This window comes from Capricornis sumatraensis, chromosome 7 (genome assembly GCF_032405125.1).
Source record: "Capricornis sumatraensis isolate serow.1 chromosome 7, serow.2, whole genome shotgun sequence".
NCBI lineage: Eukaryota > Metazoa > Chordata > Mammalia > Artiodactyla > Bovidae > Capricornis > Capricornis sumatraensis.
In genome coordinates this window covers 69,521,192-69,534,605 of record NC_091075.1, presented here as the reverse complement: position 1 = coordinate 69,534,605, position 13,414 = coordinate 69,521,192, and the positions used below count along the sequence as shown (strand labels likewise).

Sequence of the window (13,414 nt, the reverse complement as noted above, 5' to 3'; positions counted from 1 at the left end):
AAGAACTAAGATCAATTCAGTATGTTTGTGGCTCCTTTCTTGAACTGTGGTTGCTGTCCAAAGAGTTTATTAATGCTTGTAGAGAATTCTGATAGTCCTTGCTCTTGAGGAGTTTGAAGTCTCATTGGGAATGTGCTATGAAGTAGTCTTAATTCTTTTTTGCATTATTTAAGCAAGTTACAAAGTCAGAAGTACAGACATTGCTAAACAGAATAATGGAACTAATTCAAAACTTATTTAACATTTCTTTTTGGAATGAAGTTATGAGAAGCACATTTTCCATGTTAGCAGTGGGATTCCATGTTTGTGTGGGATTCCTGTGCTTAGTCACTCAGTCATGTCCCACTCTTTGCGACCCCATGGACTGTAGCTCGATAGGCTCCTCTGGCCATGGGGAGCCTCCAGGCAAGAATACTGGGATGGGTTACCATGCCCTCTTCCAGGGGATCTTCTTGTGGCCCAGGGATCGACCCAGGTCTCCCGCATTGCAGGCAGGTTCTTTACTGTCTGAGCCACGTTCAGTCACTTCTTGTGTGGGATTAATGTTCAGTAAATGTGTTTTGTGACCACATGCTAATGAAGACAAAAAAGTTCTTCCGCTTTCTAAGCAGCAAATTGTAAACATAGTGGGTACACAGTGAATATTGCTTGTGCTGTGTTTGGTGGACCAGGCCATGTTGGGTTTGTAGTATGGAAGAAGATGATTTGAAAAAGCACCTGGCTTTGCTGATTCTGATGTGCTCCCCGTGGGTATGTTTCCCACCTCGTAAGAATCACTGTGTACCATTCATGTAAAACTTTTTTTCATTATTGGAGTATAATATCTTTGCATTGTTGTGTTAGTTTCTGCTGTACAACAAAGTGAATCAACTATGTGTATCCTTTCCCTCTTGAGCCTTCCTACCATTTATTTTTAAACATCTCACTTTAATTTTGTTAATGTCCTTGTCTTGAGGTTGATCACCAGTTTTTTGATACTTTAACTTGCCTTTATAATTTAAAAAATTGATTTGTTATTCACTCTAGAACAGTTTGTTGTGTTTAGCAGAATATTTAACAAAAGTGAAAGTTTATATTGTGGTATTCTCTTTACCTATATGATAAGAAATTTGCAAATACTTTTTTTCATAGATGACAGTAAAATAGAATGCACCAAAGGTGACTTTTAAATCTGTATTTTAATAATGTGTTGGTATCTCATGTCTTGCTTTTTGTGAGATTGTTTTGCAGAAATGAAAAACATTTTTTTTCTATTAAGCAGAGCTAATGTCTCAAAAGAAATTTGAGGAAATCAAGAAGGCTAATCAGGCTGCAGCCAAAAAAATTGTTGAAGAACACTTTAGCTCTTCATCTGAAGAAGAAGGGGATGAAGATTTTGAAGGAAAAAGAGGAAAAATAGTTGCTAATACGTTTATAACTTATACGACTCAGACAGGTACTGTATGAGCTTTTACATTTTGATATTTTTACATCAAATGAAAAATATATTCCTGACTTTTTGTAACACCTTTACTCTGTGTGGGATACTTTTTGTATCTTAAGAATGAACATTCTTGTGCTGTGGAGTTGAATTTTTAAACCTTTTACTGTTTGCTGCCTCTGTGGCTAAGTCACTTCAGTTGTGTCCAACTCTGTGCGACCCCATAGATGGCAGCCCACCAGGCTCCCCCATCCCTGGGATTCTCCAGGCAAGAACAGTGGAGTGGGTTGCCATTTCCTTCTCCAATACGTGAAAGTGAAAGGTGAAAGTGAAGTCACTCAGTCGTGTCCGGCCCTCAGTGACCCCATGGACTGCAGCCTTCCAGGCTCCTCCGTCCACGGGATTTTCCAGGCAAGAGTACTGGAGTGGGGTGCCATTGCCTTCTCTGTTTACTATTTGAGTTATATGTTTTATCACAGTAATAGGATGGCAATGTCTTTTATAGCCTTAGAAATTCTCTTTGGTGTTTAATTGGCATCTCATTAGTATGCCTGGGTAGTGGCAATGGGGGATCTTCCCTGAGAGATGAGTTGGGTCCAGTTGATCCTGATGATGGTTTGATTGCACTTGAAGATTTTGAATACTCCTTTAAATTGATTCTTCATTTTTTTCTTTTTCATTATGTTAAGTGTATCTTGGAGTCAGTTTCATTTCTTGACTTTATTCCTTTATTTTATATCTTACAACTTCTGATGTTTATGCTTTAAAAAAAATCTTAGTCTCCTCAGGTTCAGTGTGTACAGTCACATTGTATGTTGTATATATCTGGGTTACTTAGCCACATTTGTTTATGAGAGCAAGGGGCAAAGTGATGTTGCTGTGAAGATTTGGTACTAAGTGTAGAAATAGATTATTTTCAGTGAAGTGCTCTTACACGATCCACATTTTATATTTACAGTCATTGCTGGAAGCATTCTTGTATGTATTATCCACATTAGTTGTTTGCTGAGTATATTGATAGCATCATGAGCCTGGGTACATATCATCAAGATGGTTTCCAAGGAATTTACTATATCTGGCAAGGAATTAAGATTAGGAAGCTTGACTAAGAAGTCTGGCTCAGCCAGGTAAAAGTTGGTAAAGAGGAACCTTGAGGTTTCTTGCTTTTGAAGGACTTCATAGAAAGTAACTTAAGGTTTCCTTCAAGAAGACCTCACTTTAACCATTCTAGGTACAGGTGTTATTTTTAAATAGGAAATCCAGTGATATAACTGAGTATTTCTGTCTAGTGTTTAGAAAACTTTTATCATATATGAGTTTTGTTCATTTTTAACCCAGCTTTCATCTCAAAGTGTTAATGTTGTATTGTGTCAAATCCATAAGTATTTTGATATCCATTCCATTGTGTTCTGTACTTTGCCTCTACCAGAGTCAGGAAACTTGACTGGTACAGTAAATGCCAGAGTTATGAGATGGTTTCCATCTCACGTTAGTGAATTGAACAACAGAACTTAACCGAAGAAATTGCATTTTTTCTGCCTGAGCACAGCCTTTATACTTTGATGTCAAGTTTCAGACTTTAATGGTCAGCTTCCTGTTGGGTATTGCTGTCTTGCTGGCCTATGGAAACATAAACATATGTTGAAAGATAACTTATTTATTGTTTTGTTTTCTTTATATTAATTAGTAGTGCCACAGTTTTCCCAGACACCCACCTCAGGCAGAAATCTGGGAGCAGGGTTGGCATATACATGACATGAGTATATTTTATTTGCTCCCACTCTTCCCCTCAGCCTATGTCAGACAGCTCTTCAGACACAACAGTCTTTTCCTTCTGAATCTTGGCATGAACATTGACTTTTCAAAGCAACACAATCTCATTGTCACCAAGTCCTGCTGAGTTTTACTTCCTAAATTTCGTAAATTCACCCCACCTTTCCCCATACTGTCATCACCTTAATTCAGGCCCCTACAGCTGTTTAGTAGCTATTAAATAATAGTTATTTAAATCCACATAATAGCTCTGTGGGGTAGATATTATTATTACTACTATTTTAAAGATGAGAAAGCTGAGATTGGTCACACTGACTTACTAAAGGTCATTTTTTGCTTCATCTGCTGTAACTACCTCCTCTCTGGTACTTCATGTTTCCAGGCTTGGCCTCCTCACAGTCATTTTTCTTCAGTTGCCAGAGTGATCTTGTTAAAATGCATGACTTCAAATGCCATCCTAGCCACCATGACATCTTGGGCAGTATACTTTATTGCTGCAGCCAAGTTTTAACACAATTTTCAAAGAAGTCTTACATAAATTTTATAAATATAAGATTAAACTATTTTATTAAAGTCTATTCATCTTGCTTTTTATCTTCTATGTTACATGGTAGCTGTTAAATTAGATAAAATTTTAAAATGCTCTACATTTGTTAGAGCCAGCTATGTCAAAGAGCAAAATAAATACATAGAATATGGTTACTAAGTCTGCTTTTAAGGATTCTCAATCAAACTTTGATGTTTGTTCAAAACAATTGTCTTTAGTAAGTTTATAGTATTTTATAGTTTTGGGAGTAATTTTATATATATTTTATTTATAACCTAAATTATACTTGTGTTTATAGTATGGTAGAACAAGATTTTGTGACTTTTGTGTTTACTTAGATGGTCTTAGGAAGTAAAGAATTATCCAAGTGTCCTTTTTATTTTTCTTTTTGATGACATAAATTTTGGCTTGTACAATTTTATTGCCATGTTCTGTACTTATGATAGTTTATGCTAGTAGTGTACTTCTCTTGGAGACTTGGTTAACCCCTATTGAATAATCTTTATTATACTAAAGGCCTGTAGGTTTATTTTTCTTACACTAAAGTGCCTCAGATTATTGTCCTTTTGGTGTCATGTGAGCTTTGGGGTTGTTTTTCTGCCTTTTATTGTGCTGGTATTTCTTGGACCTTCCTGTATTAAACCCTTGCTGCAGCATAGCATAGTGGTCAAGAGGGCTCACTTTGGAGCCATACTGAAGTTACTTAAATGTTATGTGCTTCAGTTTTCTCATCTGTAAAATGAAATTAAAAACATCTTATTTAATCTTACTGAAATACAAATAGTGCAGTGTCTACCAAGTAAATGCTTAATGATTGCTTAAAGAAAATTCGGTGTAGTAATTTTTTTTCTAAGTCATGCTTCCTTTTTAAGCAGAAATAGCATAATTTAATGAAACAAGGTTATTGTACTGGATTGATCTTTTCATTCGACAGATTTTTACTAAGAACATGCTTTTGTCAGACAGACTCGTAACACAGAGACTCTTACGCACTTACACATTGATGGACATATGCTTATATTTAGGCTCAGTGGCTCTGCTGAGCTGCTTTTCAATTCCTTTCACCTCGCTTTAGGTATGGTTTCTCTTATTACCTGGCATCTTGCTGCCTTTGCCTGAGGCTCTGACCCCACCGGATTTGTTAAGGACTGTAACAGCAGGTAACTCTGAGAGAAGGTCAAAATAGAATGCATGGACTTTGTGACCTCTTGGCAGTTCACTGGTTGCTTTTTTTCTTTAGCTTCTCCTTTTTTTAGCTGTAGCTTGAACAATTGATAATACCAGACAGTTCTCATGTAATGTAGTGCTGTTGGTGACTGTGTTATTTTCAGATGTTGTTTAGCCTTAAGTTTTCAATTTTTAAATTTCAAGATGGAGATGTACGAGAATTAGAGCGAACGAAACAATACTTAAATGAAGCTTTTCAAGCCGGGGCTATGACATGCTTAATTTGTATTGCTTCAGTGAAGAGAAACCAAGCAGTAAGTTTTTGTCCTTATCTAAAATAATGTTATCTCCCTCAAATATCTTATTTTGCCTGTATAATTTGCAATCATTTATTACTCTTTTTGCTTATTTTTGTTCAAAAATGTTTCATTTGAGAATTCTATTTATAAATTGATATTCAGTTTTGGGGAATCTGTGATTAAAAGAAAAATACCTCTAAATGAGCAATGAATATTTTCAGCACTATTTATAAAACTGAAGCAAATATCTTCAGTTTCAATGCATATGTCATGTTGATAAAGCCTTTTTAGCATCAGTACGTTGTAGAGATTCACAAGTACTGAAATGTTAAACTATATTTCATTACTTTAACCAGGTTTTAAAAAATATAGTTGTGTTCCCTGCCTTCAAGGAAGTAAAACCTAGCAGTGACATTTATGGTTTATTAGTGAGCTTCTCTTGTGTTGAAGGTGCTTCTGGAAAGTGGCTAGGGTTAATGGGGAGAGATGGATTCAGAGATAACTTATGTACTTAGAGATTCTATGGCCTAATGGTGAAGCTAATATATATGTAAATTTAAAGAGCATTAATAAAGCAATTAAGGGGAAGTGATGACTGAGTGTGATAGACTCACCGTTTAGACCTCAAGTTAATCCTCTGCTGTTGTAGCCCCATTGCCTAGAGAAGGGCAGTGTGGTCAGATGTGAAATGGATGGGTCATGTAGAATGAGCCAGAAATTTAAGCTATATCAGATAGGTTAGCATAGCAGTTGCAGGTGCCTTTAGTGCTTCTGGTTGGCTTACTCTGAATTCAGCTGCAGTGGAGGAATAGTCTCTGCATTAAACACTTGCTGTTTAATGCTGTTTTCCCAACCTCACTGCTTTCTCTTTGGGAACTAACTCAGCAGGAAGTACTGAAGCAGGGCAGAGTTAATGCCCGCTGGGGCAACATTCTACCATAGAAAGCTGGGGGATGAGTGCCCCCAGCTTCCTGTTTGCTAGTGGTTCGGGCTGGAGTTGTCCTAGGCATGTTTTATGTGGTTCTTCACAGCATTCCGAACGGGACTGAACTTTGGCCCTTAGTGGTAATCAGCTGAGTAATATGCAGTTCATTTGCATTTTCTTTTCTCTCTCTTGACCTTTTGCTTCTATATCACAGTTCTTTTCTTAGGCACTGCTTTTTTTGGGGAACTCAAATTAAGAAGTTAGCTTTTTTTCAGTGCTTCTGCTGGCTTATGATATTGATATATATATTTTCAAGTTTTTTTGTTCACCCAAGTTTTAGAATTTAGCATTAATCGCGAGACTAATAGATTTTTTTATAACAATGGGGCAACAGAGATTATATGTACATACTTGTGTTTAAGGATTCCTTTTGTGGTGTTATTTACAATTAGAAAAACCTAAATGTACAACAACCCATAATTTGTTAAATTATAGTATATAAATCAGTGTGATACCTGCTATACAGCTATAAATATCATGTTGTATGGACATATTTGATAAGGGTAAATGCTTATACTATGTTAAAAAAAAAGGCTATAGTTACATATCAGTAAGTGCAGTATGACCTCATTTTTTAAAAAGTATGAAATATATACAAAAATATTAGAGATTTTTCGGAATGTTAGCAGTAGTTTCTAGCTGAATGAATCTGAATGGTTAATATTATTTTTCTTTTAAGTGTTCTACATGTAAATTAATTTTTTTAAAGAACATTTCTTCTATTATGCTAGAGGAAGGTTTTTTACTATAATTAGCTCTTGAAAATGGTACTTATTTTAAAGTATTGTGGAATTATCAAAGAAAAATCATTTTGTGTTTGTTAATCTCTGATACCTTTGTCTTAGGTTTGGAGTTGTTCAGGATGTTTCTGTATATTTCACATGCCCTGTATCCAGAAGTGGGCTAAAGACAGCCAGTTTCTGGTATCTTCTCTGACGGATGATGATTTTGGAAAGAGAGATTATCCCTGGCCTTGGTAACTTTCTCTAATTTAGTTGGAGTGCTTAGTAGTAAGTAAATGAAAATTGTAGCTTCTAAGTTGCTTTATTGGCAATTTCATTGTCCATGCTTGGCCTTCAAGTAGTCATTTGGTTTGTGAAGATATGAAACCTACTAGTGGCTCCCCCCATTGCCCCAGCTTGTATAACTACTGGTTCCTTTTGGTAACTAATAAATCATTTAGATTCTTCCCCCTCCCCCCACCCCCCCAACCACAAAGCAATGTCTTAGTTATCTTTTTTTTTTTTCCATTCTGGTTTCTTTATTTTTATTGTTTTTAAATATAAATTTATTTATTTTAATTGGAGGTTAATTACTTTACAATATTGTATTGGTTTTGCCATGCGTCAACATGAATCCGCCACAGGTATACACGTGTTCCCCATCCTGAACCCCCCTCCCTCCTCCCTCCCCATACCATCTCTCTGCATGATCTCTGGATGCTTGGGGCTGGTGCACTTAGTTATCTTTTTAAAGAACTTTTAATTTCTTTTCGACTAGAATCCATTGAAATTCTGCAGCTTCTCTCAGGAGCTCCTGTTTGTATATTTTAGTATTACATTGTACAAGACTGTCATCTAACATTTTGATCATTGGCTTCCTAGTTTTATCCTCGAAATCTATCAAAGCTTCAGGTTATCCAATGTCATTAAATTTTCTACATTTATTATTTTAGTTTGGCTTCTAGGACCAAAACTGCTTGATTTTAGTCTTGCTGGGTAAGAATCTGTTTTAGCAGAGAATGTGAAACAGTATTTGAACTTTTCTTTGACTTAGGCATATTTGAAATATATATATTTTTGTATTAGATGTTAAATATGAATATTTTTTATTTTCAAATATTTTTCCCCTTCTAGATTTTGTCATGTTTCTTGCTGCTATATTACCTACCTGTAACCTGATTCCTCTCTTCTGCTTGCTATTGCTAATATAGTTTGCTTATTTGTAGACCACCCAACCAAACTTTTAAAATAGTGAGCCTTATAAAATTGGAATGAATAACTCAAGAATAAAGTTCAGGTGGTTAGTAGAAAGCGAATGATGCTTTCTTGTGTAGCTATATTTTAGATATGTGTTGTTTAATACAGTAGCAACTAGCCACATGCAGTTGTTTATACTCTTAAAAATAATGAAATAAAAAATTCTTTCTTTCTCAGTTGTATGTATTAGCCACATTTCAAGTGCTCATTAGCCATATGTGGCTAATGGCTATGGTGTTGGACATGACAGGTATAAAACACTTCCATCGTCTCAGGAAATTATTGGACAGAGCTGTTCTAGATGGTTGAAGTTGATTTTAGTAAAATCTTGTTTCTTACTAATATAGAGATGGAGCAGAGGTTACATTAACTGATTGTATGTACTCCATTGTTAAGTATATTTATATCCCATCTCATGTCACTTTTATAAATGAAATTAACTTCAGGAATTTCATTTTTTGTAGTCCCAAATGTAGGTTTGAATACAAACGATCTGACACACCTAGTAGGTACTATTGCTATTGTGGAAAAGTGGAAGATCCACCTTTAGATCCGTGGCTCGTGCCTCATTCGTGTGGCCAAGTATGTGAGAGAGATTTTAAACCTTCTTGTGGCCATAAGTGTTTACTCCTCTGCCATCCAGGTGAGTTATATATTATATTTTTTGTCGTTTGTGGGTAGTTATTTCTTCTTACATTGAAGCAAAAAAATCATTGTGAAAGTTGAACCCAGAGCTTAAGTGTACATAAGAAAATATTTGAAGGGATTGCCTTTTAAAGTATCAGGAAAGTGTTAGGAATTACTGATAGGTGTAGGAACTGAAAATTTTAATTTTTGACTTCTGATTTTTTTTTTTCCTTTCATTGGATTCTAGGTCCTTGCCCCCCTTGTCCCAAGATGGTCACAACTACCTGTTATTGTAAGAAAGCAAAACCTATCCCTCGCCGGTGCAGTGCTAAGGAATGGTCCTGTCAGCTGCCATGTGGACGGAAATTGCTTTGTGGACAGCATAAATGTGAAAATCCTTGTCATGCAGGTAAAAGGTCATAAGTGTTAGTGTTCCAGCCTTAAGCAGAAGTCAAAGCAGTCTCCATTGCTTTTATGATGTTCCATGCTTATTTATCATTTTGATTTTAGGAAGTTGCCCACCCTGTCCAAGAGTTAGTAGACAAAAGTGTGTCTGTGGCAAACGAGTAGCTGAAAGAAGCTGTGCAAGTCCACTGTGGCACTGTGATCAAGTAAGTGTGTATGCGTTTTGAGGAGTGGGTGTTAAAGTCTATCAAAGCATATACAATTAGAAATGCTAGTTAGGTTTAGTTGGATAAAAAGAGAAGAACAGCAACTCAGATGAATTTTATTCATGTTTTAGGAAACTTTTCAACAGTATCATTTTAATTACCAGGAGAATTTTTTTTTTTCAAATTAACAGCAACTTGTTGAATTTCAGATTTAGTACATATGTACTCTTTCTTGCTAGCTTTTTCTCCTTCTCTTTTCCCTCTTCTTGAGTTAACCCACTTGAGGAAGTAGGGTTGATTTTGTAGCTTGTCTTAGAATTGGCGTGGCTTTAGTACCATTGGAAATCTTTGGTGGATGACCACATGAAACTGTATGTTCCTTTTGCCTTTATTATATTTTAAAGATATACTCTGGCACATAAGAAACGTGTGTGTGTGTGTTTATGCACATTCATGATACCGATGTAAGAGAGAAAGCATAATAATATGAGGAATATAAAGAAGTTGCTTATTTGTGATTGAGAAATTACTATGTATACAAAGTCTGATTAACTTTTAAGTCTAGCATTTATTGCATGTTCTAGGTGTGTGGGAAAACACTACCATGTGGTAATCATACGTGTGAGCAAGTTTGCCATGTAGGTGCTTGTGGAGATTGTCCTCGATCTGGGAAAAGGTTCTGTCCGTGTCAGAAGTCAAGTAAGGCTTTCTAAAAAATCTTTAATCAGATTATGATTGTTATGCTAATTATTATATTTTCCCAATTAGTTTTCTCTGGAAATTTATAATGTCATTTCAATAATAATATAAATTCAATATTAGATACCTACACACCTGGGTAACAGGACAATGTAGCCTGGTGGATTAAGAACTCAGATTTTGGCCCCAGACTTCCTGAGCCTCTGAAATGGGTGTCTTGTCAATCTCAGACCAACCTCTTTTCAACCCATCAAAGCACATTCAAGGTGTATCTTCGGCTTCCATCTGAACGCTCTTCCAACTCCCCTATTCTTTCAACCCCTGACCAGTGAAGAGAAGTGATTCAGGGAAGTAAATGTCAATATCCTGCGCTGCATGCTGATAAACAAAAAACTGAACTAGAGTGATAATAATATGATCTTTGATTATATAAGGGTCACCATTCTGAATAGCGTGCCAACACATATAAATCTGGGTGAGTTAAGACTGTGATGAATATAAGTATTGCAAGATATATTCCTGATTTAGTTCCTTCCTCTGATCCCATTTCTTTCTTTCCTTGCATGAATAAATCTCTGCTAAAATTAAAAAAAAAAAGAAAAAAGAAAAAGACTAGGCATATCTGGGTTGAAATCCCACTTTCTTGAACTATACTTTTCCCAAGTTAAATGGGGATAATAGTAGTACCTTCTTTTTAAGATAATTGTGAGAATTAAGTGATAAAATGCACATAAATTATTTAGGATAGTGGCCAGCACATGAAGGAAACCTAATAGTTGTAAACTCTTGCTATTATTCTGTATTAGATTATAGGTGAATTTAGTTTTGACTACTTTGAGATAAAGGCATATAAGAGTTTCAGTTGACGTTCACTTTCTTGATTTAGCACCAGTACCAGCACACATATTTGTGAGATTATTGCCAGCATTAGTTATAAACTTAATGGCCAATTTCATAGTTTCAAAATCTAGATCTTTTTTTTTTTCATCCTATGAGCTTGTTTAGAGCAATTTTCTTTTTTTTTTTTTTTTTTAATTCTGTATATTGTAGAATTCTTCCTAGTAGTTTCCAGGGACTTATTCATTTCTTTAGAAAAGTATTTCTGAAGTAGTTAGCTCATAAAAATGTGCTTCCTGAGTATGGTAACGTGTCATGTGTCAAATTCTTTTTAAAACGCATAAACTTTGGGACTTCCCTGGCACTCCAGTAGTTAAGAATCCTTGCAATGCAGGGGACCTGGGTTGGATCCCTGTTTGGGAAGTAGGATCCCACGTGCCACAGAGCGGCTAAGCCTGAGTGCTTCAGCTAGAGAGCCTGTGCGCCACAACGAAGATCCCACGTGCTGCAACTTAAGATCTGATGCAGCCAAATAATTTTTTTTAAAAAAAAACATAAACTTTACAAATATTAGGGGTTGTTTTCATTAAAGTGAACTTTTCCCATTAATTATGTAGATGCAAAAACTCATGTCAGAAAGGCCTGTCATTTAGGGAATCAGAAGTACGTGGCTTATTATTAGTGTTTTATAATAATATATGTTATTAATACTGATTTTTTTTTTGTCTGCTTCTAGAATTTTCCTTGCCTTGTACAGAAGATGTACCAACTTGTGGAGACAGTTGTGACAAAGTACTTGAATGTGGAATCCATAGATGTTCACAGCGTTGTCACCGAGGCCCTTGTGAAACGTGTAGACAAGTCAGTCATCTCCTGTAATAGCTACTTTTTTAACAGCTGTCATAATATGTCAAATGGGATTGTTTTATAATTGTTCTCTTAAACATCTGTTGTCATGATCTAACATTTATTATGATGAAACAGGAGAGTATGCCAGCAGTTAAATCTGCAGTTACCATTTATTTTGTATTCCTTGGTAAAAGTTTGAATGTTGTCACTTTTAGACTAATGTGGACTTGTTTGTTCTCAGTAGGCATTGAAAGCAACAATGAATTAGGCTTAGTGATGATGGAAAAAAATGCCTAGATGTCATTTTAGTTTTGACATACTACCAGATAATCCAGTTTTCTTGTTTTATTGAAACTAGATGTATAGATGTTATGGTGTAATTAGATATGAGATTTTAATTGTTTTACTGTTTAATATCAAGTTTTTCCTAAATTTAATAATAGAAATTCTGTGAAGTCTTTTTGGAACAAGTGTCTTAGAAAATTCAGCCTTTGTTTTTTTTTTAAGTCTTTAATACAAAAGGCTCTTAAAACTTTTCTCTTTCATTTTTTAGTAATTATAGAGATAGCAATGTGAAAAAAATCATATCAACAAAAGTCAATAGCGTTTGATTCTTCCAGGAAGTGGAAAAGCATTGTCGCTGTGGGAAGCATACAAAACGAATGCCGTGCCATAAACCTTATCTTTGTGAAACTAAGTGTGTTAAGATGCGGGACTGTCAGAAGCATCAGTGTAGGAGAAAGGTAATAAGCTTGGAAAACTGATTTTTAAATTCTTTTGAGTTTTTTCCTTTTGGGGCCCATGATAAGTGCCATCTTGACTTGTTCCTCAGATATTTAGACATATTCTTTGCTTCCTATATGAAATACTAATAAATATTCTACATTATTGTTTGTATTAGTGGGAATTCTACCACGGTTTTTAAATAACAATGGTGTCCTTTTGTCCTGTGCATAATTCTTTTGTCTTGATTCTCTGGCTGTTTCTGTTCCTTGACTAAAACGTGATAGCAGTGTTAGCAATGTTATTTGGTTTTGTAGAGGCTTAACTTCTGCTGTTCAGATCTTAATTGTAGAAACTTGGTTCAGTATAAGGAGTATTTTATTGAGTCTGTAGATTTGCAGTTTTTTCAAGCCTCTTTTATTATTATAAATTATCCCTCTCTCTCTGGTAAGATACCTTGTTCTTAAATTTATTAAATACAGTGATTTCAACTTTGTTTTTCATAGTGTTAATACAGTATATCTTTCCCATCCTTTTGACTTATTCATATCTTTATATTTAAAGTGAACTTAGATTTTTTTAATTTTGTTTAATCTTTAGTGTTTAATTTGAGTGTAGATCATTTACATTTCTTATGATCTTTAATAAAATGGTTGGATTTAAATCTATCATTTTGCTATTTATTTTGTTTGCCCATCTGCTCTTTGTTTCTTTTCCTTCTCTTGTGTCTTCTGTTTAATTGAGTGTTGCTTTTCAATGATTCTACTTTACCTCCTTTATTTGATTCTCACACATTTTATACCATTTTTTAAAATAATCTTAAATATGTTGTTTTTGCTTTAAATAGGTATCTTTCAAAGAATTAGAAAAAAATAGGTAATCTTTTATATTTATCATC

General features: G+C 35.0%; 1 protein-coding gene across 2 annotated transcripts in view; it reads left to right on the top strand.

The window, feature by feature from the left end:
• Window positions 1-13,414, top strand: part of NFXL1 (nuclear transcription factor, X-box binding like 1) — a 55,071-nt gene that overhangs the window by 1,796 nt on the left and 39,861 nt on the right. Inside the window, exons 2-10 of one of the 2 annotated variants that reach the window (XM_068975251.1) lie at window positions 1,259-1,435; window positions 5,112-5,221; window positions 7,037-7,167; window positions 8,635-8,813; window positions 9,045-9,206; window positions 9,308-9,408; window positions 9,993-10,107; window positions 11,681-11,805; window positions 12,414-12,536. In XM_068975251.1, coding sequence (XP_068831352.1) covers window positions 1,259-1,435; window positions 5,112-5,221; window positions 7,037-7,167; window positions 8,635-8,813; window positions 9,045-9,206; window positions 9,308-9,408; window positions 9,993-10,107; window positions 11,681-11,805; window positions 12,414-12,536 — 1,223 coding nt within the window. The remainder of the gene's footprint in view (window positions 1-1,258; window positions 1,436-5,111; window positions 5,222-7,036; window positions 7,168-8,634; window positions 8,814-9,044; window positions 9,207-9,307; window positions 9,409-9,992; window positions 10,108-11,680; window positions 11,806-12,413; window positions 12,537-13,414) is intronic. The other variant, XM_068975252.1, reaches the window with a different exon arrangement.